The sequence below is a fragment of the Apium graveolens genome, chromosome 7 (genome assembly GCF_009905375.1).
Source record: "Apium graveolens cultivar Ventura chromosome 7, ASM990537v1, whole genome shotgun sequence".
Classification (NCBI taxonomy): Eukaryota; Viridiplantae; Streptophyta; class Magnoliopsida; order Apiales; family Apiaceae; genus Apium; species Apium graveolens.
Genome location: NC_133653.1, coordinates 252459780 through 252487434, shown reverse-complemented (window position 1 = coordinate 252487434; position 27655 = coordinate 252459780). Strand labels below are relative to the sequence as shown.

Genomic DNA, 27655 nt, shown 5'->3' with positions numbered 1-27655 from the left:
AAAAAGTCATTAGCATTATCTGTATTAATACAATGTTGTTTTGCTCTATTCTTTTCTATGCTAATAAGTGGTTTTGCCCCTATTCACGAGAACTGAAGCTTCAACTTCCTATTATCAAAAAAGATACTTGTGTCAATAACAACAGATTACTACAAACATTTTTCCGCTATAATTTTTGGCGAATAGGAATAACACCGATTTTTTTTGTAAATGAAGAGGTGATAACCATGTTTAAGACATAGGATTTCCAACAATTGATTGTTATGGACCAGTTTTACCCGAGAAAAAATTACAAAAATTTAAACAAATGTAGTTGGAACCATCATAAAATTACAAATATGCCATTATAAAACAAATACAGAAGGGTAACAAAGACATTCTACACGTGCGAACATCACAAGAAACATACATGATGACACTTCACGCGTATATTTTGTCTCCTGCCAAGAAATTTACATCACCTCCCTTTGACAAACTGTGCCCCTAAATATATCCGATCACATATATATTGCTCACACCCAAGTCAAGCCACCTAGTATATAACTCAAAGTCAAGATCATCTTTCTTGTACAAAAAATCCCATAAAACATCTTTGATCATCTAAATCCTCAAGAAATTTTAATAGATACAGAAACATGCATGATCAAAGAAGAGTTATAACATGGAAACTAGTTTTGATGTGCTTTGCAGTTATATCAGCAACAATTCAAGGATGTTTGTGTGATTATTATAATCAGCTACACAAGAATGTTACAAATCAATTGGGCTCCGGTGTAATCTTACCTCTTACTGGCAACCTTTATCCCAAAGGGTATGTGTGTCTTTTTTCCTTCATCTTAGTGTGTGCGTGTAATTGTGTGTGCATTAGAAACATACTACTATTGTTTTGGGGTTTTACATTGAAGATACATTAAATTTTAGTCAATGTAGTCTTGCTCTTGCTCTTCATCTTGATCATAATATCATTGATATGTATGTGTGTGTCGATAATTAATATGATGTAAAATTGGGTTTTTCTATGATTAAATTATTATAATTAATCTTTAAAGGTTTTGCATAGGAGAAAATGAGAAATTCACATATTTCTGGTTAGAGTCAGTTACACAAATTTGAGTACTCACGCACACTCACTGTCTTTTACTACCAAGAGGGGAGAAATATCTCATGTCCGTCGCATTAAGTCAAAAATATTTTTGTGGGGATCTTGCATTGTAAACTTCTTATGTGGCAATTTGCATATTTTTAGATTTCGGGTTCATTGTGATTTTTTTTTTCATTTCCACTTTAAATTAATGGGGTTTTTATTGCGCGACTTAAATTCCTAGACAGTATTGATAAGAGATTTAAATTATTATTCTTGTTATGAATCATATTAGATAAAATATGTAATTAAATTTATAGTGCAACTTGAATGTAATGTTCGATATGGTTTGTTTTGAATAAGAGTTCTTTTAGCAAAACCTAACATCTTGGGTAAATAAATCAAAGGATTTCTGGATAATTATCATGCATTCTGCCTTTCCTTGGTTAATTTGTGTAAGAACTCATCTGTAATTGACTCACATCAGCTCTTTTTGTCTTTTGAGTCAGAATCATCCATCTTATTTCCTATAAAGAAAGAGATAGTACATTTCTAGGATTTATTGTGGATTATCAAGCATGAGCTCTTTCTATCTAGATGATATCATCATTTCACGACTGTTTCTCTTTTGCCTCAACCCTGTATTCGCTTCTCTCTTGCATTTCAATTTTATTAACTGTATTTTAGATTAGATTAAGTTTAACATTATTTTTAAGCTAGGTTGTTGATTTTGTTTCCTGGTTATGCAGGTACTATTATGCAACTCTTAACATAGGCAATCCACCAAGACCTTACTTCCTCGATATAGATACCGGAAGTGATGTCACCTGGCTACAATGTGATGCACCTTGCACCAAATGTTTTCCGGTAATAGTCGTTTCCTCTTAGCTACAGAAACCACACTGCACTACTCATCTATATCCAATTGTTCATCCAATGTGTTGAGTAAATCTATGTGATAACACATTGAATCTGCCTGTCATTTTAGTTTAAGATACTTTTATTTAGCCAGGGTTGGTGAATTATTAATGTAGTCAATCCCATACTGATACATCGTCGGTCAATGAAAATTAAAATTGTATATTTCTTCTAAACCTCTTATTTATGTACAGGCACCTCACCCTCTTTACAAGCCCAGTAAAGACATTGTGAAATGTAAAGATCCCTTATGCACGGTGTTTCACTTGCCAAAAAGTGTACCCTGTGCAAGCCCTGAAGAGCAATGTGATTATGAGGTTGAATACACGGATCATGGCTCATCTATGGGCGTGCTGGTTAAAGATATATTTCCTTTGAAATTGACTAATGGAAAAGCTGCCGCTCCTCGTCTGGCCTTTGGGTAAATAAGTTGCTCAAGCTCTACCTTATAAATGTATTTATATATCAAGTGTTTTTAATATTTGCCTTGGTTGCTTACCCATGACATGCAAAGTGACAACTAATGGCTAAATGTTGTGCATGGCTGGTAGAATGTTCAGTCTCTTCTTTCTAATTGCATAATGTTATTTTATCTCACTGCATGCTATATATATGCAGCTGTGGTTATGATCAAGAAGTTGCAAAAGGAGTACTTCCACCATATACTGATGGAGTCCTTGGCCTTGGTAAGGGGAAGTCGACCATTTTAGCACAATTACGCAACCTTGGTGTGATGCAAAATGTATTTGGTCATTGCTTGAGTTCACAAGGGGGAGGTTATCTTTTCTTGGGAAATAATATTCTGCCGTCTTCTGGAATTGTCTGGGCCCCAATGTCAAGCAAGTCTGGAGAGTAAGAACTCTTCCATTATACCCCTTTCGTGCAATATAACGTGTTTCTCATATAACCAACAATTTAATAATTTCTTTCATTTGACATAATTAGAATGCACTACACCTTGGGACCTGCTGAATTACGATATGATGGGCAAGGTACTGGAGTTGAGGGCCTTCCAGTATTGTTTGACAGCGGAAGTACTTACACCTACTTTAATTCTCGATCTTACAGAGCTCTCCTTAATCTGGTAATGTACAAATAACAATGAAAAAAGAAGAAGCAATTGCGTATTGTTGTGATGGACTAACTATAAGTTATTTGGTTTCAGTTAAAGAAAACTTTAAGCCAAAATCAATTTAAAGATGCCAATGATGATAAAACCCTTCCAGTCTGCTGGAAAGGCAAAAAAGCATTCAAATCCATTCGTGATGTCAAGAACTTATTCAAGCCACTGGGTTTGAGTTTTACAAATTCCAAAAATGTTCAGCTCCAATTGTCTCCTGAAGCTTATCTTATTGTCTCAGTAAGCCATATTAGAATGCTTTCCTATCTTGTTTTTCCTTTTCACCCTAAAGACAAAGCATAACCGAGTTATACGTATTCCAGGATCGTGGAAATGTTTGCTTAGGCATCTTGAATGGCAAGGACATAGGACTGGAAGATTCTATTATTATTGGAGGTAAGGAATACTCTAATAACTTATTATTGTTAGTAAAAGTTCCTTTTAGTATTTGTCACATTCATTCCTTGCTTGCTATTGCCAGACATCTCTATACAAGACAAAATGGTGATATATGATAATGAGAAACAGCAGATTGGATGGGTCCCTGCAAATTGTGATAGACTTCCCAAGTCCTGAGCAAATGTTGTTTTACCATCACATTAACTGGATGCTGATGTCATTCTCGCTAGGATGCGTGTTCTTGTTTTTAACAGTGTTGATCGTGGTGGCCTCATGAGAGTTCTTTTCCAGCACCATTCAGTTGAGTTGCATATCTTATCAGAGTTTTTTCCCATCGAAGCCAGTTTCTGGAAGCAACTACAATTTGATTTAGATTAGATGAATTTTTGTAATAAAATTAACGCATAAATATCTTCATTTAGAGAATATATATAGAAAATATACAAATTGATCACTGGAGTTCTTTCTGCTCTTGCTAAAACCTAAAGAAGAACATAAGAATGTAATTAGTGTCAAGAGTAGATATTTAACTCAAGTAACCAATAGGAATGTTTGTTAGAGGAGAGAATCTCGATATAACTAACTGTGAATACACAGACGAGCAGAAACTTCTACAGCTAAAACATCACCGACCCTCCTCTGCAAATGAAATAATTAATTAGACTCGACAGTCTTTACTATATCGAAATTCTATAATTTATCAGAAATGAAATGTTTCAGTAGATCATACCTATCGAAAACGAGGACTATATAAAGTTAGATAAAACTATTTATGTGATCATAATTGTTCGACGGAGGAATTTGGGAGTAACAAAATTTGAGGTTCGTAGCCGGAAGCAAGATCTGTGATGGCGGTTATTCATCGGAAACGTGAACAGTAATCGGTGGATCCGATGAACAGTTCGTCGGAAAAGATGAACAATGTTTGGTGGTGGTGATTATTGGGGGCTGAGATTGCTTAGGGTTAGTGGTGGCTTCTTTGTGCTCTCGATTCTGACCCCTTACAATTTGCCTACGTATCCCTATTTATGGGGAATCAAACCCACGTAGTTCTTGGGGAACAAGAAACCTAATGGGCTTAGATTTCTTATCCCGAGGCTCAGTAGGAAACCCACTGGAAACCGTCTTCTACTAGCTTTAGGAATTTCCGCCGATGAGGCCCAACCACAAAGGCCCAAGGCTCGTCCGCGGCTTCGAGACTTCACGAATGAGGCATCTCCCTGGCCAAGGATAACCCTCCGCTACCAGCTGTTTCTCTAGTCCGCGGACGCAGGTTTAGCCGTGGTTCAGCCCAAATGTTGGACGCGTCCTTGTCCCCCGATAAGGAGCCCCTACCATATTGCAAGACAAGTGATCCCAAACTTTTAGGTGCAAAGTGCAGGATACTCCGAAGTCTCCCAACGAGGACACCCGTTGACTACAGAAACAGAGCTCCCAAAGCACACACCAGTTTTCACCCCACATCCCCAATGAGAACACCCATTGACTACAGGAGGAGGCATTCAGTCCAGGCATACCCCTGGAGGTCTCTGACCACGGACACCGCCTTTCCTGTAGATGTGCTACAGGAAGGAGTTCTTCAATAGAGTACCTGCATCAAATAGGTTAGTAATAATAATCTCCCTCTTCCTTGAATCTTCCAAAGAGCCCGTCCAAGTAATCATGTTGAAGTCCTCACAAGTAATCAGATTAAGCTTATCATAGGAGGATATTCGATTAGGAAATTCCCCACCTTTTCTTAGTAACTGGGCGCGCCTTCCCCCTATGCTGAGGGCGCGCCCCTTATGTATGGGGTCAAGCAACAACAACTCCATCAACCATCAAAGCACAGGGCGCGCCTTTCACCACAAAGGGCGCGCCTACTTTCCTTCCGCAAGGCAAATTACCTTATCTGTTCCGTAATTTTAGGCATTTCTTCCTCAATTTTAACTGTTTTATCAATCTTAATCTGAACATTGTTTATACCAATTTTTGGGCATAACAACTACCCCCCAAATTCCATATGCCATTGAAAATGGGATTGAAATTTTTCTTCACCTTTATCAAAATCTGTATAAACAAATCTTCCAATACTTTTACAGGGCGCGCCCTGAACAGGGCGTGCCTTCCAATTTTTGCTTAAAGTTTCAATGATGCCGTAATAACCAAATAAGGCGCGCCTTCAGGAGGGCGCGTCCTAGAAGTTCAAACGGTTTAGAAACTGTTCCCCTTATTATTAGGGATTCGCGATTGATGTGACTGATTTGACAGCTGTCATTTTCAACTATAAATACCAGTCACACCCTTTCTTTTTACTTTTCACTTTTACTCTCTCTCTCTCCCTCTCTCTTACTTTACCCTTCTTCAAAACTTATCATGCCGGCGAAAAGAAGCTTTCCCGAATCAGCTTTCTCCGCTGCCATTTTTCAAGTCTGTTCCAGCCAACTTCTTCTCCATTCGAAAAGGTATAAAAAACTTCTTGCATCTCTAAATTCCGTTAAGTAAATCACATTGCATGTCACATTACCTTTTCATCTCCCATTTCTGTTCTTGATGATGTGCATAAAATGATGTATGTATCTGTGTATGTATATGTGTAATTCCGACTTTTTGCTGTTTTAGATCCAAAATCATTGGGTCTAACTTTTAATTTTATGTTTCTAGGAAACCCAATCGTTTATCCTTAAAACTAAAAACATATATCTTATAATAAGGCGCGCCTTCACATTCATACAAGGCGCGTCCTTTTTTATTTTCAGCAACGCCATTGTTATCTAACCTTCATACTTCATAGCAGTCTTTATAGAGTCTATAATTGATAGGACGCGCCTTCTTAGTGTATGTCCCATCTTGGAAAGGAGCTAACATAGATCGTAGGAAATACCATTCTCTTAATCCTACCCCTACTTTTTCTATTTTCTTCGTACTTTCGTATCTTCTTTTGAGTTGGGCACGCCTTCAACATTTCTTTTGGTTTTCTTGACAGCTGGAAGACGAGGGCGCGTCCTCTCCTTTTCACCCTTTCAAGGATTTCCTTATAAATTTGGGAATATATTCGCCTCCAAACACTTACTTCAATCCTCAGCCTCCAAACGCTCACCATACCCCTGAATTTCTGAACCGGGTGGCGCGCCTTGTTCAAGACTCCAAAAAGGGTATCTTGATGGCAGACTCTTCAGACAGTTCTTCCACGGACAACATCCCTTTATCTCGTAGACATGGAAAGCAGAAACTGGTCCAAAAGGATAGATCCCCAGCCCCAATTAGTACAGAACTGGACGACGATGACTGGTTCGAGAGTTTGAATGCCGATAGGTATAGGGGTGTTGAGAGGGGTGTCAACGTAGGTGCTGGGCCTTCCAAAGTTTCCTACAGGGCTGTTTCTCCAAGCCTATCTCCTCAACAAACACAGGGCGCACCTACTTCTCCTATTTCTGAGGGCGCACCTGAAGGAAATGTATCGCCACTTCGCGATGAAGCAAATTTCTTTGATGAGGATTCCTTCCAGTTCTCTACCTCTCCTGAACCTTCTCCAATCCCCTTCCAACACTGGGAAATTTCTGACAGTGAATTAGACTTTGATTAGGATGAATTCGAGGCATGCAATGAAGCTGTGAAGAAACGTTTCAGGAAGGAGCATGGGAAGTTTTTCTGCATGGGCCTGTCCTCAGCTTGTTTAGATGAGCAACTGGGATGGCTCATGGAATTTTATGATATGGAAGGCATATGGGCGCGCCCTTTAAGCATGATGCGGCCCCATATCTTCAATTATGGGAGGAAATTCAAAATTCCTAGGATGGTAACTAGCCCTAAGCTGGTATCCTTAGGAGTAGGCGCGCCCTTACATCCCTATCTTAGGGAAGTGATAGAACTTTACGACGTGGCTCCACTCCAACTTTCTCCCAACAGCTACAAGTTTATTCTGGCCCTGTTCATTCTCTATACAGACTTGGGTTTTCCTCAGCCTTCAATGGTTGAAGTCACTTATTTTTTCAACCTAAGAAAGTCTGACCACAGGTACTAGTACTTGGTTGTAGACAAGCAACACAACAAGAAGGGTTTTTCCTCTGACAAGCTCAACCATGAAAAAGTCTAGAAGAAAAACTTCTTTTACTTGTATGACGTTCCCAGATTAAGGATAAGAGTCAACAAGTCACCAAGTAAGGGCGCACCCTTTCTTTCCCTTTTTTTTAATTACTGTATTTATACTCCTTTTTCCCTTTTTTACGTCCTTATTCTTTTCAGACAGACCTGTGGCCAAGCCACTTAAGGGCGAGCCTAAAAAATGAGCTGAAACCCTTCTCAGAGTGGCTGCTGACAGGTGGAACCTGAAGACCTTAGTCACCCAGACAAATTTAATGCGAGTTGGAATCCTTTCTGACCAAGTAGGGACGAAGTGCAAATATGTAAAATTTAGGAAAGGTGCTCCTGTTTCCCGTGTCATTGACCCAGATAATGAAGAAGAGGCTGAAGAAGAAGAAGAAGCAGAAGACAGCTCTTTTCAAGGCCAAGATCCTTCAGGTTCAACACTTACAGAGTCTAAAGGCGCGCCCTTTTATAATTGGCGCGTCCTAGCTTTTTTTTTTAGCTTTTGTATTAGCATACTAGATATAAATTCCTGTTAATGTGGTTAATCTTTCCGCCCCTTAAGGCGCGCCCTTTCACTCTAGGCGTAGCACTTTATACATGTTTATCAATGTTATCTTTATCAATTGCCTTTATTTATTGCTTTGTTCAGCACACCTAACTGTCACGATTAATTAACATGTTCTATGTTTTATGCAGAAATGGCTCCTCCAAGAATCCCCAAATCCTTTGGGGTGCACCCTGGTGACAAACCCAAGCCTAAGCCAAAGAAAGATGCTCCTGCAGCACAGGCATCCATCCCCACTCCAACTCCTATCCCTCAAACAACTCCTGTCCTGAAAAGGCCCGTGATTGACCTCACAGATAAACAGGGCGCGCCCAAGAGGCATAGAGCAGAGGGCGCGCCTTCTGGCTCATCTGCTGCTTTGAACGCTCTTGGCCCCATGGGTTCCCTTCATGTTTCAGATGAAGAAGTGGAACAGTGGCAAGCCATGGACTTGGGAGAGGCCGCTCGTGCTTCTGTAAAGGCATCCTGCCAATTGCTCGTCCACTCCACCCGAGTGGTGGACAAGCTTCTTGAAGAGAGGGCGCGCCTAGAGAGGCTGCAGGGTGACAATAACATTTTGAGGAACACCCTCAAAGACAAGGACTTTCTGCATGCCAAGGACATCAAAACCAAGGATTCTGAAATCTCCTTTCTCAAGGATGATGTGGCCAACCTTACTTCTCAGCTAGAGATTGTCAATAAAAGGCTACCTCTCTCCACACTGAGCTTGGTGGAGCTAACCTGAGGATTGAGTATCTTGAGGAGCAACAGAAAATGGGCTGGCCTGATGAGAAGAGGAAAATGGCTGATGAAGCATTTGCCAATGGTTTTCACTTCTACAGGATTGGTTTCGTGGCCAATGACCCTGACTATACTTGTGAGAAGTTTGGGGAGGAAATGGTTGCTGAGATTGTGGAATTCAAGAAGGAGCATGCTGATGAAATCAAGGCGAGGAGGGTAGAGCTTGGATTAGAGGAAGAAGAAGAGGGCGCGCCAAGAGAGGAACCCTCTAAGGATGCGCCTGAAGTTGATCCTAATGTTCCTCTTCAAACCATTCCTCCAACAGACCAGTCTCAGGGCGCACCCTGATTTATTTTTAATTCTGCATCCATACTAAAGTTTCAAATACTTTTGAGGAGCCAGCCCCCTTTTGATGCTGTGCAAAAGCCCTCTTTTGATGCTGTGCAAAATTGTATGAATTATTTTTTGCTACTCTTTTACCTTCGCATCATGACATTTCGTATGGCTTAATATGATTTTATCTTTTTCAGTATGCACAAAATTTGTTAAGGCACTTCAACTTTTCCCTGGCCATTTTATGTTTCCAAAAGCATAAGACTTATACTTCCCTGACGGCGCGCCTTTATATCACGTTTCCATAAATTTTTTATTCAGTTCATTATGACTTATTTTACTACAAGGCGCGCCCTTTGATATTTAGGGAATATTTATTAGCATATTCGTGGGTGTTTTCCTTTTATGTGATCTCAAAGTTGTCCCCATATCATTAAGATCTATAGACTCCCTTCTCGTAGCATTTTAGCAATGAGGGTGCGCCTTATTTCTTTTGAAAATAATTACTTTTTCTTATCAATGATTCCCTTGCGATAATTTACTTAAGTGCTAGTCCAAGGGCGCGCCTTAATCTGGAGGACTTTTACCTTAGCTTATTTGTCTATCCATATACATTTATTCCTTTCATCCATGCATACTATGTTATCTTGATTATGAAGCAACATTTATTAGATAAGGCGCGCCTCAACATAGGGCGCGCCTCTGGTGTTTTTCAAATGCAAATTTTCATGTCAAGCAGATAAAGCAATTTGAAGTAACCTTTCCCTTTTATTGATAATGCGCTCTAGTGCATAAATTACAACAGTCCCATGGCTACTATGCTCTATGGGGAAATTATTTGAAAATTTTCTTCCTTCTGCTAGTTCCAAGGTTCCCAGTCACATGTACTACCCCCCTAGGCTAGGAGGAATTTATTTGCTACTAGTCTATTACATAGGAATTAAACATGAAAATAAGGGGGACACAGCCACACCCTACCGATGATACTTCTGTAAATGTTCCGCATTCCACGCTCGAGGAATAAGTTTACCATCCAGATCTTCCAAGCGATAGGTCCCCTTCCAGAGTATAGCTTTAACCTTGTATGGTCCTTCCCAATTAGCTCCAAGCACCCCGTGCTGAGCTATCTTAGTGTTAGGCATCACCTTTCGCAACACAAGATCTCCAACCTTGAATGACACGGATTTTAACTTTTTATTAAAATACCTTGCGATTCTCTACTGATATGCAGCAAGCTTTAATTGAAAGTTCGTTCGGGCTTCGTCTAACAAATCTAAGTGAAGCCTCCGGTTAACTTCTGCATCTTTCTCAACAAACACATCTCTTCGGAGGGATCCGCCTCCTACCTCTACGGGAACCATGGCCTCATACCCATAAGTTAGCAGAAATGGGGTTTCTCCTATAGTCGATCTTGGAGTCGTATTGTAAGACCAGAGGACCATGGGCATCTCCTCTGGCCAATCTCCTTTTTTCTCTTCCAACTTTGCCTTCAAGGTATGTTTTATGATTTTGTTTATAGCCTCCGTCTGACCATTATTTTGCTGATGATAAACTGCGGCAAAGTCCTTTTTGATTTTCAAGTCCTCACAAAGCTTTCTTAACTCTTTACTATCAAACTGCTTCCCATTGTCCGAGATGAGTTTGTAGGGGATACCGAACCTGCATATTATGGAATTGAAAACAAAATCCCTTATCTTCTTTGCCGTGATCGTGGTTAGTGGCATAGCCTCTGCCCATTTGGTAAAGTAGTCCACAACTACCACGACGTATTTCACCCCCCCTTTGCTTTGGGCAACTCTCCAATGAGATCAATTCCCCACATGGCAAAAGGCCAAGGACTTGCTAATGAGGTAATGGTAGATGCCGGGGCGTTGGAATAGTTGGCGAATCGCTGGCAACGATCACAAGCCCGGACAAAATTGAAGGCATCTTCTCTCATAGTTGGCCAGTAGTATCCTTGTCTGAGTACTTTTAATGCCAACGAACCACCCCCCGAGTGATTGCCACAAATCCCTTCGTGCACCTCTCTGAGAATATAACTTCCTTCTTCTATATCCACACAACGTAACAGTGGCTGGTTAAATCCTCTCTTATATAATATCCCGTCATATTCAACATACTTTGCAGCCTGGTATCGAAGGCGTCGAGCCTGTAGTTTGTCTTCTGGTACAGCTCCTGTCTGAATATAGTTATGAATGAGGGTCATCCAGCTTTCTCGCAGGACTTCTTGCGTCTGAAACACCTCTACCTCCGGAATACTTGGGATTTCCTGGATTCCCAAAGAGATTTGTCCAAGTTGGATGCTGTCCATCTGTGACCCCATCTTGGCCAAAGCATCCGCATTACTATTTTTTTCTCGCAGAACGCTTTCTAGCCTGGCACTTAAATTTTTTTTCGTTGCACACATCTCATATATAACTCCGTCCGCGGTCCCCAGGCCTGGAAACCTCCGTTGACCTGGTTCACAACTAATTCGGAATCACTCCGAACTATCAGATTCACGGCCCCCACCTCCAGAGCTAATTTTAGACTGTTGATCAAAGCTTCATACTCAGCATCATTGTTAGTAGCATAAAACTTGAAATGGATAGCACTCATCAAGCGATGCCCCTCCGGAGTGACCAAGACAATCTCGACACCTGATCCATTGTTGTTCACGGCCCCATCAACATGTAATATCCACCAAGGGTGTGGGAGTTCCTGCCTCTTTTCATCATGAGAACTTCCTTGCGAGGTCGGTTCCGCCAACACTATGGCCTTGTCATCAACTTCTGCATTGAACTCAAGTATGAAATCAACCAGCGCTTGTCCCTTGATTTCCGTGCGAGGACAATACTCCACATCGAATTGTCCTAGCTCCACTGCCCATTTTAACATTCTCCCCGATGATTCGGGTTTATGTAGAATATGCCGAAGCGGATAAGCGGTGCGAAATTCTATTCGGTGAGCCTGAAAGTATGGTCTTAACTTTCGTTCCGCAAGAATAAGAGCGTACACCAGTTTTTCCATGTTGGTATACCTGGTTTCCGCATCCAACAACCACTTTCTCACATAGTATACGGGCCACTGGTGGATTGTTTCTTCCTTTACCAACACCGCGCTGACAGAGTATTTAGATACTGCCAAGTAAAGAATCAATGTTTCTCCGTCTTCTGGCTTGGCCAACATCGGAGGATTTCCCAACTGCTCTTTGATTTTCAGAAAAGCCTCTTCACACTCAGGGGTCCATATAAAATCCTTCCCCCTTCCTTTGATTGCCTTGAAGAATTCTTTGCACCTATCTGATGACTTTAAGATAAATCGATTTAGGGCCGCAATCCTTCATGTCAGGCTCTGTACTTGTTTGACGCTGGTGGGAGATTTCATGTCTAGCAGAGCTTTGATTTTTGCCGGGTTAGCCTCAATCCCCCGGTGTTTGACCATGAACCCCAAGAATTTTCCTAATTCCACACCGAACACACACTTCTGCGGGTTTAGCTTCATCTTATATTTTCTCAGAATATGGAACATCTAAGCTAAGTCGGCGATGTGGTCTTCCGCCCTTTTAGACTTTACGAGCATATCATCCACATATACTTCCATCGTCTTCCCAATCTGCTTCTTGAACATTTTGTTTACCAATCTTTGATAAGTGGCACCGGCGTTGAACATACCAAATGGCATTCCGATATAGCAATAGAGTCCTCTATCAGTAATAAAAGAGGTGTGTTCCTGGTCGGGCTCATACATAAGAATTTGATTATACCCGGAGTATGCGTCCATGAAGCTGAGCAAGGCATGTCCTGCCGTGACGTCGACCAACTGATCGATTCTTGGTAAGGGAAAACTATCTTTCGGACACGCCTTATCGGTGAAATCCACACATGTTCTCCATTTACCGTTGGGCTTTTTTACCAACACCGGGTTTGCTAGCCACTCTGGGTAGAAGGATTCTCGAATTAGTCCGATGTCCAGGAGTCTCTCTACTTCCTCTGCTAGGGCTATAGCTCTCTCTCCGCTTACGGCCCTGCATTTTTGTCGAACCCCTTTATGCTTGAATCGATATTGAAATGGTGGCACATTATCTCTGGATCAATTCCTACCATATCAGAATGGCTCCATGCAAATACATCAAGGTTCGCCAAGAGAAATATTGAAAGATCCTCCTTCAACCTTGGTGCCAACTGAGATCCTATTCTCAAAACTTTACTTGGATCTTTTTCATCGACAGGGATTTCAATTGTATCTTCTGTTGGCCCCATCTTCTCCGTTGGCATCGGTATCCGGGGATCTAGGTCGGGCGAATCATGGATTTCATTTTCCTGTAGAGAAGGCGCATCCCCTTTAGGAGGAGCGTCGACTTCTTTAGAAGGCGCGCCCTGCATAGCAGGGGCATCAACTTCCTTGATATGTTTTGCGGGTAAGGGCGCTCCTTCAGGAAGAAGGGCATCTACCTCCCCCTCATCCTGTTCGAGGCTTTGCAAGACGTCGAATCTTCCTTCTAACCGTTCCCCATTGAAATCTGCTTGGACTATGGTGTTCGATGCCTCCTCTTCTTCCAACATCTCAATTCTGATTGTGTCTTCCAAGAACAACGTTGTTGGGGGCAGCCCGGAGGGACGTTCATCTTCTTGCTCGACATAATAATGGACTCGGATTTCCTCGATCGGTTGCTCAATGCTCTTTTCTTGATCGTCGTCTAATGTATCTTCGGCGTGAGAGTCTTTTCTAAAGCCTCTCATAGCTTTCCTGTAGCACTCCTGAGAGTCATATTGAGAACCCTTTATACTCCTCACCCCATTTGGCGTTGGAAATTTGATGGTTAGGTGGTGGATTGAAGTAATAACCCTCATATCCCGCAGAAAAGGTCATCCCAGCAACACGACGTGGGACGATTCCTGATTCAGGACCTTAAACTCGAGCATCTTTGTTACCGTCAACGGGCTTTCCCCCAAAGTACATGGCAGCCGAATCGATCCCATGACTCTAACTCCTGCACCAGAAAAGCCATAGACCCACGAATCTTCCCCCGACATATCCCAATCAGATAGCCCCATCTTCTTAAAGGTGCTGTAGTAGAGGATATTTGCCGAGCTTCCAGTATCCACAAAGGCCCTATGGACATTTTTGGTTCCGATCTGGATGGAAATAACCAGTGCAGCATTGTGGGGATGCTGTACCCATCGGGCAGCTGCTTCTCTGAAGGTAATATCCATAGACTCGCCCTTAAACACTTTGGGCGGTCGAGTTTCCACCCTATGAACGTCCGTGAGAGGCCTGAATCGAGCTTCCCTAGCATATCTTGCCAAGGCTCGGTTACTACATTCCATCCCGGGATCTCCCCCGTAGATTGTTCGGATGCTGCCATCCCTGACGAATTTATTTTCCTCCAGAGTATCATTGTTTGACCCGCGCGGGGCTCGCCTTTCTTCTTTCTTTGCTCTGTCATCCTTGTGCTTCCTTACTTCCTTGACTACCCATTCACCAAGGTATCCTTCCTTAATTGCGCTTCGATTTTATCTTTTAAATGTCGACACTCATGCGTGTTATGTCCAGATGATTCATGGTATTCACAATACTTTTTCTTGTCTTTGCTTTGCCATGATGATAAAGCTTCAGGTTTTTTAAATAGCCCTCTATTTTTGTTTACTTCGAAGATATGCTCGATAGATGCGACCAAAGGCGTGTACCGACTTGTTCTGTAGTCATAGTTTGAGGGAGGACTCCATCCCCCCCTCGTGCTCGTGGTATTCACCCGGTCTGGGCTTCGACTGCTCCTTCTGTACCTTGGGCTTGGAGACCTATCTCTCTTCCTTGCTTTGTTTCTCTGACTTTCCTGTGAAGTCGGTTGCACCTCTGCCAGAGATTGTTCTATAGCTTTAAACAATTCTGCCAAAGCAAAGACATCTGCTAGAGTAGCTGGGTCTTTCCCTTGTAAGTGCTTCCAAAAATTCGAGCCAACCCTTAATCCTGCGATCAAAAAGCTCTTCAGGGCTTCGTCTGATGCTCCCCTCACGCTGGTAGATTCAGCGTTGAACCTTTTGAAGTACGATGTCAAGCTTTCATTTTCCCTTTGCCTAACATTGGCAAGAGTTGTGACAGGGGGCGCGTATCTTACCGCGGCTTGGAACTTGGTTAAGAACCCAGTTTTCATCTGATCTCAGGAAGTGATCACTCCTGGCCTGAGCTTTTGAAACCACTGCTGGGCACTTTCTCTAAAGGTTGCCGCCAAGAGACGGCATCGGGCCAAGTCCGGGACTTGGTACACATCCATCTCTATATTAAAACGACCCAGGAACTCCACCGGATCTGAGTTTCCGTGGAAACGGAGATCGCTAGTAGTGTTGCGATACCCGGCCGGCAACTGTGCCTCTCTTACCGCCACCGAGAATGGGGAAGGGATTTCAGATGTGGCCGTCACTCTGCCTTCCAGGTGGTTAAGTAGCCTTTTTAGATCTCCCATATTGAAAGTTTCCACACCTGGAATGGTCGGCATTTGAGGCTGCGGACCTTGGGGTTATAATGGAGGTACCTCCACTTGATTCCCCCCTGGAGGGGCTTGCTTCTGGTTCGTGTTCTGGGCGTCTTCGGGTATCACAATTACTTCGGGGTTCCGACCTTGATTTCTTCCTTGATTTTCTTCTTGACCCTGGCCGCGGCCTCGAGTCGTACCGCGATCATAGTTTTCCACATCTCTGTGATCATCATGTTCCGCATAGTCATAGCTGTCTGCTCGGTTATTCCAGCGGGAATCAAGGTGACCGCGGTAATTGTCACGACGGTATCCCTCTAAGTATCTACCTCGGCCTCCACCTCTTTCCCTTCATCGAGGCCTTCTCCAACGATCATTTGCATACCCACGACCATATCTATCCAACGATTTGCGGGGAGGAGCTCTCTCATGATCGCGGTGCCGCTCCCGATTTTCCTGGGAATTCAGGAGCACACGCGTTGTATCATGGGGCGTCACATCTCCACGATCAGCTTCTTTCTGCCATTCAAGCAACAACATTCTTAAATCATCGTCGCCCAAGCGGATCCCCAAGCGATCTTTCAAAGCTGCGAAGCCCCGTTGCTGATTCTCTGACATCGACTCCGCCTGTCGGCGTTCCTCGAGACTACGCCCAGACCGATGTAGATGTGTGGCTCCCTGATTATCCGCCCGCAGAATTTCCCGAATATCAACATCTTCTTCCACTAGCTCGATGATTGGGGACGTGTCATTGGAATAGTCCAGGCGCCGCGGGGTTATCGGCACTCGCCCTCCTCCGGTGCGGCCGTGGCCAGCTGAGGCATCCCTATCAGTCATGGGTGCTTTTCCAGGTGCATGAGTTGCACGGCTGCGGCGAAGACCCCTCCTGGTCTTGCGTCGCTCCACGGTGCTCAACCTTGAATCGAAACCATTCAAAGCATCGCCTATGCGATACAGTTGTTCCAACAAGTCGACGTTGCTGATGAGCACATGCGGCTGTCCCCCAACGTCCGGCGTAGGACGATCAGTCATTGGCGGAATGTAGGGTTCATGTTCATAGCCGTGATCAGAATCTTCCTCAGAACTTCCATCATAAAAACTTCCATCACGATATTGAGACATCCTTCCTCCCAGATGCAGATCTTGATTAGCCCCCCCTTCTAGCGCCAATTTGTTGACGGAGGAATTTGGGAGCAACAAAACTTGAGGTTCGTAGCCGGAAACAAGATCTGTGATGGCGGTTCTTCGTCGGAAACGTGAACAGTAATCGGTGGATCCGATGAACAGTATTCGTCGGAAAAGATGAACAATGTTTGGTGGTGGTGATTATTGGGGGCTGAGATTTCTTAGGGTTAGTGGTGGCTCCTTTGCGCTCTCGCTTCTGACCCCTTACAATTTGCCTACGTATCCCTATTTATAGGGAATCAAGCCCACATAGTTCTTGGAGAACAAGAAACCTAATGGGCTTAGATTTCTTATCCCGAGGCCCAATAGGAAACCCACTGGAAATCGTCTTCTACTAGCTTTAGGAATGTCCGCCGATGAGGCCCAACCACAAAGGCCCAAGGCTCGTCCGCGGCTTCGAGACTTCACGGATGAGGCATCTCCCTGACCAAGGATAACCCTCCGCTACCAGCTGTTTCTCTAGTCCGCGGACGCAGGTATAGCCGTGGTTCACCCCAAATCTTGGACGCATCCTTGTCCCCCGATAAGGAGCCCCTACCAGATTGCAGGACAAGTGATCCCATGCTTTTGGGTGCAAAGTGCAGGATACTCCGAAGTCTCCCAACGAGGACACCCGTTGACTATAGAAACAGAGCTCCCAAAGCACACACCAGATTTCACCCCACATCCCTAATGAGAACACCCATTGACTACATGAGGAGGCCTTCAGTCCAGACATACCCCTGGAGGTCTCTGACCACGGACACCGCCTTTCCTGTAGATGTGCTACAGGAAGGAGTTCTTCAATAGAATACCTGCATCAAATAGGTTAGTAATAATAATCTCCATCTTCCTTGAATCTTCCAAAGAGCCCGTCCAAGTAATCATGTTGAAGTCCTCACAAGGTCTTTTGTTCCTTTAGGGCGCGCCCTAAAGCTTATCATATGAGGAGATTCGAATAGGAAATTCTCTACCTTTTCTTAGTAACTGGGCGCGCCTTCCCCCTATGCTGAGGGCGCGCCCCTTTATGTATGGGGTCAAGCAACAACAACTCCATCAACCATCAAAGCACAGGGCGCGCGACGTGCCTACTTTCCTTCCGCAAGGCAAATTATCTTATCTGTTCCGTAATTTTAGGCATTTTTTCCTCAATTTTAACTTTTTTTATCAATCTTAATCTAAACATTGTTTATACCAAATTTTTGGGCATAACAATAATTATACATTGCATAATATGAAGAAATAAAGGGATCCTATACTAGAATGATATTGGCCACTACTCTTTACAGAAGGTCGAAAACTTAAATTATGTCAAATATAGAAAAGATGAGTGGCTTAACAAACATAAAAGTCCGATTCTATTGGATTTTCAGTAATTTTTATGCGATTCTGGTGTTCTCGCTAAAAAGTTTAGTTCTCATTTGAATCAAAGACAATAGCAAATTATCTATGTTTACCTAAATACTGGGAGTAAATTTTAGATGCATTTGGAGTTTGGTCTTTAATAGAATGCATTCAGTTTACTTTAAAAAGAGAGAAAGAACTCAAAGAAGCATTCTGTTAGCGTTCTCTAATTTAAGTGGCTGTTATAATTGACAAACTATCACTAATTAAAATTTAAAACTAACTGTTTGTCAATTCTAAGCTCAACTGACTGCATTATACAGATGCTGAGATGCATGAGTCTGTCTTTTTTTTTGATGAATGCATGAGTCTGTCAATGTCTTTTTGTCAATATATTAAACTGACTAAAAAATGTTTAAATTTTTAGTAGATAAAGATATATGAGAATGAATGTTCATTAAAATATGAATTTGTCCAGAGCTTGTTTATAATTTTAAAAAATTTCGTTAAAAATAATAATTTTATGAATATCCTAAGGACGTCGAGAGCTCTGGAGCTGAGTCAGCCCAGGCCTGGCCTATATATATATGACAGCCAAGTTAACTTAAATCGTAAATCCTGATCCCCTGTGCGAGTTGTTTGACTGGCCAGAAGAAGTACCCTGTGAAAGCCCACAAGAGTCCAAGACCAATGCGACTATGAGGTGCTTCTTCTGTGGGTGTACTTGTTAGAGATTTTTATTCTTTAAAATTGACTAATGGCACAACTGTGAACCCCTGTCTGGTTTTTGGTAATTAAGTTGCTCTGCTTTGTATGCACATGAAATTTATAATTTACATATTTAAATGGCTCGTAGAATGTTCAGTTATATTCTATTCTCTCTGTGCATACTATAAATGCAGCTGTGGTTACGATCAAGAATTTTCACATTCAACTAGTAATACTGATGGAATCCTTGGCCTCGGGAATGGAAAAGCAACCATTTTAGCGCAATTGGGGTGGCTTGATATGGCGCAAAACATGTTCGGTCATTGCTTTAGTGCATAAGGAGGTTATCTTTTCATGGGTAATAATATTCTTCCTTCTTCTCAAATTGTCTGGGCGCCATTTTCAAGCAAGTCTGACGAGTTGGAACTCTCTAAACTTTACTGCTTTTTTGCGGTAGAATCTGTTTTTAATATAACTAATCAATATAACTGACTTTCTGTTTCAGTTGATCAGAAATCACTACTCCTTGGGCCCTGTTGAGTTACGAATGGATGGGCAACCTATAGGAGTTGAGGGCCTTCCAGTAATATTTGATAGCGGAACTACTTATACCTACTTCAGTTCTCGAGATTATGAAGCTCTGCTTTCTGCGGTAATGTAGAATTCCTACTGGGAATATCATGTCAGATGGTTAAGTTGTTTCATGTTTGGTTTCAGTTGAAGAATATAGCAAACAAAAATCAAATCAAAGATGCTAATGACAATAAAACCCTTCCTGTCTGCTGGAAAGGACCAAAAGCGTTTATATCCATTCAAGATGTCAAGAACTTATTTAAGCAATCGTTGTCACTTTCACACAATCCAAAAATGTTCAGCTCCCGTTGTCTCCTGAAGCATATCTCATTGTCACGGTTAGCAATATTACGATGCCTGCCTATGTTGTTTTTTTTAACCTTAATGACAAAGAATAACGGAGAAATCTGTGCCTAGACATCCTGAATGGTGCTGAAGTAGGATTGGAAGACTCTTTTACAACTGGAGGTGAAGGAGACACTAGTAACTAAATTTTGTAAGTTAAAGTTCCTTGTAGCATTTCTCATTAACATTCACTGCTTGTTTTTCTTTCACATTATGGACTGTTGACGGCATGTCACCTGAAATTGTGTGTTCTTGTTTTGACAGTGACGATAATTGTCTGATCAGAGTTCTTATAACAAAAACTAAAGCATAAAATACATAATATATACTCCTTATAAAGAAAATTATAAATATCGATCTGCAAAGTACTTGATAATGATCTGTTGCAGTTGCATGTTGAATTTGATGACAGTGTTAAGTTAAAAGGAAACAGTTTCTCTGATCAGTAATCCTATATTCATCTTTCTCTTCCTCTACAATCTTGTATGTGTTTGTTAATAAAACGTTTGCATACAATTAAAGGGATCCTATTGGAATGGAATTGTCCGGTAATTTAGGGGCTTACCACCTCTCAATGTCATAGGTTCAATTTTTAGTGGACGCTCCAAGAGTAGAACATTTGTTGTTCAATTAGCATAAAACCATTCCCTTGAAATTTCGATTGTTCTTATTTGATTCTGTATTGCGGTGGAAAATTTGATCCTCATTTAAATCAAAGATCATCACAAAATATCTTATCTATAATATTTACACACATTTGGAATTTAGTCTTTAATAGGACGCGTTCCCTTGGTACAAGAAACAAGCATTGTATTATGATCGACACTGAAAATGACCACCAATTAAAATCTTAAACTAACTTGACTTGCCAATTATATAAAGCTGAAATTAATTTTTACTAATGCATGAGGCCGCCTCAGTCAGTGTCCCAAGAATAAATGTTACATTTTTTCCACAAATATGAAACTGACTATAAATAGTTCTTAGTTTGTTGGCAGTTATGATTGTGTGTACAAGCCTCTGATATTTTGTCTGCGTGAGAATATAGATTTTTCAATTTTTTGTTGGTTAAGAAAATTTAGAAGGACATTAAAGCTCCAGAGCTTGAGTCAGCCCTGGCCTGGCCTATATATGTGACAACAAAGTTAAGTGGTAACTAAGTGGTTAAGAAAAATGGATGAGGAGAGGCTAATGGTTTTATTGTACTTTGTGGCTTTATCTGCAACACTTGAACAATGTTACTCTTTTTCCAGTGATCAGCTCCTTAAGCATGACAATTTTACCTTTCAAAAGGGTTCCTCCGTGATCTTAAATCTCTCAGGAAACGTTTATCGCAAAGGGTATATATTTCATCATTTACTGACTCTTTCTCTTCTTCCTCAAACATCATAGTTTCTGTTCTGTTGTTTTCTGAATTTATTCTACTGCATTTGAGTTTCGATTATTTCGAAAAGCTAGGATGTTGATTTTGTGTTTTCCTATATGCAGGTACTATTATGCAACTGTTCACGTAGGCAATCCACCTAGACCATACTTCCTCAACATTATAATTTCATGGATCCAATGTGATGCACCTTGCACCAAATGTCTTCCTGTAATAATCTTTTCTTTTTAGATACAAAAATCACAATGCAAGTTAATTATGTTTATCCAATTGTTTGGCCCTTGTGTTCAGGCAAATCAGTTTGACAATACCACCCTGTTATCTTAATTCAGGACACTAAGATTTAGCCAGGATTTGTTAATCCAGTTATTTCACATACAACCTCATGTCTTGTGCAGGCACCACATCCTCTCTACAAGCCCAGCAAAGACATTGTGAAATGTGTTGATCCCTTCTGCGCATTGTTTCGCGGGAGCGGTGATGAGTCCATCAAAGTAGCCTGTGGCAGCCCAAAAGAGCAGTGTGTCACTGAAGTGATTACTCATTTTAGTGTTTCTCAGAATGTAATCGTTAGAGACTTATTTCATTTAAAATTGACTAATGGCAACACTGTCATTCCCCGTCTAGCTTTAGGGTAAGTAAGTTCCTCAATCCAGTAATATTAATGACAAATACAGTACTATTAATGGCTGCTAGAATGTTCATTGTTCAATAATGTTCTGTTCTCTCTCTGAATACTACATATGCAGCTGTGGTTTCGATCAAGAAGTTAACGGTAGAGATCATCCACCTTATACTGATGGGGTCCTTGGCCTCAGGAATCGAAACACAACCATTTTAGCCCAATTGCACAAACTTGGTCTGATGCAAAATAAATTCAGTCATTGCTTTAGTGCACAAGAAGGAGGTTATCTTGTTATGGGCGACAATATTTTCCCATCTTCTGGAATAGTCTGGGCGCCAATGTTCAGCATGTCTGACTTGTAAGAACTCTTAAAACATACCTCCTTCTGCAGTGGAATTTATCTCTAATGTAACCAACTAATAACATTGATTTTCTGTTTCAATCAATCAGCTACACGCTAGGTCCTGCTGAGTTACAGTATGATGACCAAGCTACTGGACTTGAGGGCCTTCTAGTAATTTTTGATAGCGGAAGTACTTACACCCACATCAGTTATCCAGCTTTCGGAGCTCTATTTCACATGGTAATGCAGAAATAGAACTATAAGATTAGCACTTTGAATTGTATGATAAGCTGACAGTAAGTTGTTTGGTTTCAGGTAAATAAAACTGCCAATCAAAACCAACTAAACTATGTCTATGCCAATGAAACTCTCCCTTCCTGCTGGAAAGGCACAAAAGCATTTAATTCCATTCGCGATGTCAAGAACTTATTTAAGCTGTTGGTTTTCAACTTCACAAATTCCAGCAATGTGCAATTGAGTTATCTCCTGAAGCGTATCTTATTGTCTCAGTAAGCAATATTGTGTACCTATAAATTTAATCTTTTTCCCTAAAGAAAACCCGTAATTTGAGATATGTGTGTTACAGGATCGTGGATACGTGTGCTTAGGCATCCTATACTGGCCTATTGAACTGACAAACGCTGTTAGAATTGGAGGTAAGCGAAACATTAGTAACAAAATTTTGTAAGTGAAAGTTCCTAGTAACATTTCTCATAATTCGTTTGTTGCACTTGACAGACATTTCTATGCAAGACCAAATGATGATCTTCGATAATGAAAAACAACAGATTGGATGGGCCCCTGCAAATTGCAGTGAACCTCCCAAGTTCTCCTGAACCCTTGTCTTGTTTCTCGTTCACATCATGGACTTGATGGCATCGTCTCACCTGGAATTGTGTGTTCTTGTTTTAACAGTATCGATCATCGTCTGATCATAGTTCTTGTAACAAAATCAAAAATGGTGAAGCACAGATATATTTGTCTTCATAAAGAAAGTACAAAGAAAATTTTACAAATCGATCATGTCAAAAACTTAAGCAGCAGTGCAGTACAGATGTCATACACAAAGTTCTAAAATCTTAAGCAGATCATATAAAGAGAGGTACAACTAACACTCTTTACAACACTGAAAAGAATAAAATTAAATTTTGCTAATGCAATAAATTACACTGCAATTTATTGCTCACATATCACGATGTAATGTACCGATTTAGTAATAAAGCTCATTTATTTTTTCATACAAAATTAGCAAAACAAAATAAGCATAGCTATCTTGATTAGAGAAGACAAAATAGCACAGTTGAACATGTTAATCAAGTTGTCAAATGACAAGTATGCAATTTGCTATTGCAAACACAACTTGGCAGTGGCCGCATATATCAAGGGCAATCTAGACATTGCAAACATTCCACATTTTACAAGAATCTTGGAATCTTCAAATTACAGTGTAACAGGATAACGGTTCAAGCTTATGTCTTGCAAGAAATTCCGTAACATCACTGTTTTTGGGTGAGAAAGAGTTGCCGTCTGTTTAGGAAAATCAGCAGTAACAAACACCAACAAACATATAGCAGTCTAAGCTAAGATTTTTGAGCAGGAGCTCGATAGAAATTCGAAGATCAGTCGGGATTGTAGTCTAGGCCAAGCACCTCAGGTTCCGAGTATAATAGCAAGTAACAAGTTTCGTCTACAATTTGGTCAGCTGGTAAACAAGGGTCAAGAAAAATGCATTTGCAGAGGGTAGTGGTTTTGTTGTACCTTGTTGTAAGAGCTCAACAATGTTTTCCTTCTTCTGATCAGCTCCAGAAGCAGATGAATGTTAACAGTCAAACGGGTTCCTCTGTTATCTTACCGGTCTCAGGAAACGTTTATCCCAAAGGGTATTCATTCGGTGAATATGAACTTGATCATTGTCAATACGTGTGTGAGTGAATGAAGAAATTGCGCCTTTATAGGATTGAATTTTTTGGGGCTTTTCAAAAACAATTTGGTTAACTTTCTTGACATGTTCTTGTGTTTACTGTGTTCAATTTGTGCCTGTCAATAAAGATACCAATAGATATGGGGAATTAGTAGTATTGTCCATGAGTGTCTAATGACATGCAAGCTTGAATAGACATGCCTATGTTTAGCTATTGCTTAAGAGCAGAGCCATGTGATCACTTGCTCCTTGTTGTAAATTACACTAATCTCTAAAGGATTTATATTCTTTCTGTTATGTTCAAAAATAAGAATCATAGTTTAGTCAAATGTAACCCTGTACCGAAAAAGGAGTAATGACGTCCAAGTTCTTTTTATCAGCTTAAATAGAGTTTATCCACAAATTGCTCAATGAATCAGTTCATTGGAATCGCAGGATGAAATTACTCTCCTGCACGGTCCTTTTCAACTCACTCAAGTTGTAACTGTTATTAGAAGTCATTAGTAATCAACATCACATCCTCTTTTAATGTTATTTGCTTCAAACTCTTTGATTTTGTTTCCTATGTAACATATTGTGTTTTCTGCATTTCAATTGGATCGATTATGAGCTCTTTCTTTCTCAATAATTTTATCATTTGAATAATTTTCTGCCTCAACACCTTATTTGCATCTCTCTTGTATACTAACTTAATGTCACTGTACTTTAGATTATAATTGACTAAGTCACTTCAGAACTGTGTTGCTGATTTTTTTTCTTCCTATACACAGGTATTATTATGCAACCCTTAACATAGGAAGTCCACCAAGACCATATTTTCTCGATATAGATACTGGAAGTGGTGTCACCTGGCTCCAATGCGATGCCCCTTGCATCAAATGTTTTCCCGTAATACTACTTCCTTCTTAGCTAGAGAAATCACAGTCTCCATGATACTAATTTCTATAATTTGCGATAATCAAACACATTAAATACCTGTTTGTGATCTTCATCAGACACTTGCATTTAGCCAGGATTTTTTAAATTCATCATTTCTATACTATTTTATTGTGGATTGATGGAAAAAGAATTGTATACTTGTAGTAATTAATTTGATGAACCTCTTATATATGTGCAGGCACCTCATGCTCTCTACAAGCCCAGTGAAGACATTGTGAAATGTAATGATCCTTTCTGCGCTTTGTTTCACTGGCCAAATCAAGTACCCTGTGAATGTCCAGAAGATCAATGTTACTATGAAGTTAAATATGCCGATCATGGTTCATCTTTAGGTGTACTGGTTAAAGATTTATTTCCTCTGAAATTGACTAATGGAAACACTGTCCTTCCCTACCTGGCTTTTGGGTAACTAAGTTGTTTTACCTTATTTATATATATAAAAAATTCACAATATTTTTGGTTGATTACCAATGAGTTGCTTAGTGACAATTAGTTTCCAGTGATGTGTATATTTAGTAGAATGTTCAATTGTGTCGTAATTGTTAACTGCATATCATATATCCAGTTGTGGTTATGATCAAGAAGTTGCCAATGCACCTTATACTGATGGAGTACTTGGCCTTGGTGAAGGAAAATCAACCATTTTAGCACAATTGCGCAACCTTGGTCTGATGCAAAATGTGTTTGGCCATTGCTTTAGTGCACGCGGGGGAGGTTATCTTTTCTTGGAAAATAATATTCTCCCTTCTTCTGGAATTGTCTGGGTGCCAATGTCAAGCATGTCCGGAGAGTAAGAAGTCATATAATGCCACTTCTTTTTTTTTTTCAAGTCATCACATTTTTCTGCAGTATACACCATTTCTCATATGACCAATGTGTATCATTAATTTCTTCTGTTTGCATTAATCAGAAATCTCTACTCCTTGGGACCTGCTGAGTTACAATTTGATGGGCAAACTACAGGAGTTGAGGACCTTCCAGTATATTTCGATAGTGGAAGTACTTACACCTACTTCAGTTCTCTACTTTACGCAGCTCTACTTGATCTGGTAATGTGGAAACATTTCTGAGCCACAGTATTTTGAATTTTTCCGGCTAACAGTAAGGTAATTGTTTGGTTTCAGTTAGAGAAAAAATTAATTCAGAATCAACTTGAAACCGGCAACGATGATAAAACCCTCCCTGTCTGCTGGAAAGGAACAAAAGAGTTCAAATCCATTGAGGAAGTCAAAAACCTATTCAAGCCATTGGTTTTGAGTTTTACAAAAACCAAAATGTTCAGCTTCACTTGTCTCCTGAAGTTTATCATATTGTCTCAGTAAGCAATATTTAGATGCCAGCTTATCATGTTCTTTTCTGTTCTCAAAGACAAAACCATAACTAAGCTATTATTTATTTTTCAGGCCTTTGGAAATGTGTGCCTAGGCATCCTGAATGGAGCTGATGTAGGACTGGAAGGGGCTATTGTTATTGGAGGTAAGAAATATATTAGTGACTTCATTTTTTAAGTTGAAGGTCCTTTAAGGTTCTGATATACATCTGCTGGTTGCAATGGAAGACATTTCTATGCAAGACAAAACCGTGATCCACTACAAGAAAAAGACCAATAGACATCATCTTATAGACATCACTGTCATTAAGGACCGATGTTAAAAATATTTTTAACATCAGTTATAAAAAAACTGATGTCTAAACTACCTTTTAAAAAATCAAAAACTTGCGCGGCCTACTTCTCTCTTTGATTAAAACGTTTCCCCCTTACATTTTATCTCTGTATCTCTAAATATTCTCTCCACACTAAACTCTCTCATCCTCTCCCGACTTTCTCTCTTTCTCACTCTCTTCCTCTCTTTCTTTCATTCCTCAATTTTTTCTCTTTCTCACTGTCACTCTCATTCTTCACCCCCAAATCAAAAACGTAACTTACTAAACCCCTAATTCGAACCCTACACTTGAAATTCCTAATTCAAACCCTAGATTTCAATTTGCGATGGGCTTCCCTTGTTTTTTTTCACCTTTTGAGGGTATCCCAAGGAATTTTGTATTCATGTAAAGAAAAATTTGAGACATATGCAGCCTTTGAATTAATTATGATGATAGTAGATGTGTTGCACTCCAACTTCTAAAACTTAAAATTAAAAAATATCATTATACAGGACATGGTTAGATAAGAAATATTTTGTAGTACAATTGTTGTGCATGTGTCAGTATAATATGTAGCGTGACCCTATTATGTATAGATATATATTCTATATAGAACTAACCCTAATCCAAGAATACAAGAAAGATGATTTAGTAGGCAGTTTAATATAGAGAGTGATACATCCAATAACATAAACCGCTGCAAAACTAATTTTTTGGAACAACCCAAACCTACAACCAATTCTATACTTTATACTTTGCATTTACACGTACTTGTTGCTCTTGAAAATAGAATACAAGTTGATTTTTCAATTTTTTCCGGCAACAATGGATGGGGACGTTTATGCAAAGTCCATCTCAATCCTCATCTTATTTTTTATATTGGTAGGGTACATCTGATATCTGATATACCCTGAATGTATGAACCTGTAATTCAGTTCATTTTTTTAAGTAATATAAAATCATAGCGCTTTGCTCATGTCTGTTGGCTTAAGTTTTCATATACACCAATA

At 40.4% G+C, this 27655-nt stretch overlaps 4 protein-coding genes and 1 pseudogene across 4 annotated transcripts; 3 read left to right on the top strand and 2 right to left on the bottom strand.

Annotated features, from left to right (window-relative positions):
* The first annotated feature begins 462 nt into the window (after window positions 1-462).
* LOC141670588 (aspartic proteinase Asp1-like) lies at window positions 463-3973 on the top strand. Its single transcript, XM_074476522.1, has 8 exons — window positions 463-811; window positions 1831-1948; window positions 2194-2420; window positions 2618-2851; window positions 2945-3083; window positions 3165-3359; window positions 3443-3515; window positions 3601-3973. Exons 1-8 carry the CDS (start codon window positions 636-638, stop codon window positions 3693-3695), a joined length of 1257 nt encoding a protein of 418 aa, XP_074332623.1. The 5' UTR covers window positions 463-635; the 3' UTR covers window positions 3696-3973.
* Window positions 3974-11586: 7613 nt separating this feature from the next.
* On the bottom strand, window positions 11587-12372 carry LOC141674659 (uncharacterized). The gene has a single exon (XM_074481365.1). The coding sequence runs from the start codon at window positions 12370-12372 to the stop codon at window positions 11587-11589; it is 786 nt and encodes a 261-aa protein (XP_074337466.1).
* Window positions 12373-14656: 2284 nt separating this feature from the next.
* Window positions 14657-15337, bottom strand: LOC141674658 (uncharacterized). The gene has a single exon (XM_074481364.1). It carries the CDS (start codon window positions 15335-15337, stop codon window positions 14657-14659), a length of 681 nt encoding a protein of 226 aa, XP_074337465.1.
* Window positions 15338-20970: 5633 nt separating this feature from the next.
* LOC141675096 (aspartic proteinase Asp1-like) lies at window positions 20971-23184 on the top strand. Its single transcript, XM_074481816.1, has 8 exons — window positions 20971-21129; window positions 21278-21383; window positions 21572-21807; window positions 21923-22156; window positions 22249-22381; window positions 22457-22650; window positions 22728-22797; window positions 22880-23184. The coding sequence occupies exons 1-7, from the start codon at window positions 20981-20983 to the stop codon at window positions 22747-22749; spliced, it is 1074 nt and encodes a 357-aa protein (XP_074337917.1). The 5' UTR covers window positions 20971-20980; the 3' UTR covers window positions 22750-22797; window positions 22880-23184.
* A 685-nt stretch (window positions 23185-23869) lies between these two features.
* On the top strand, window positions 23870-26654 carry LOC141674656 (aspartic proteinase Asp1-like; annotated as a pseudogene).
* Window positions 26655-27655: the final 1001 nt, after the last annotated feature.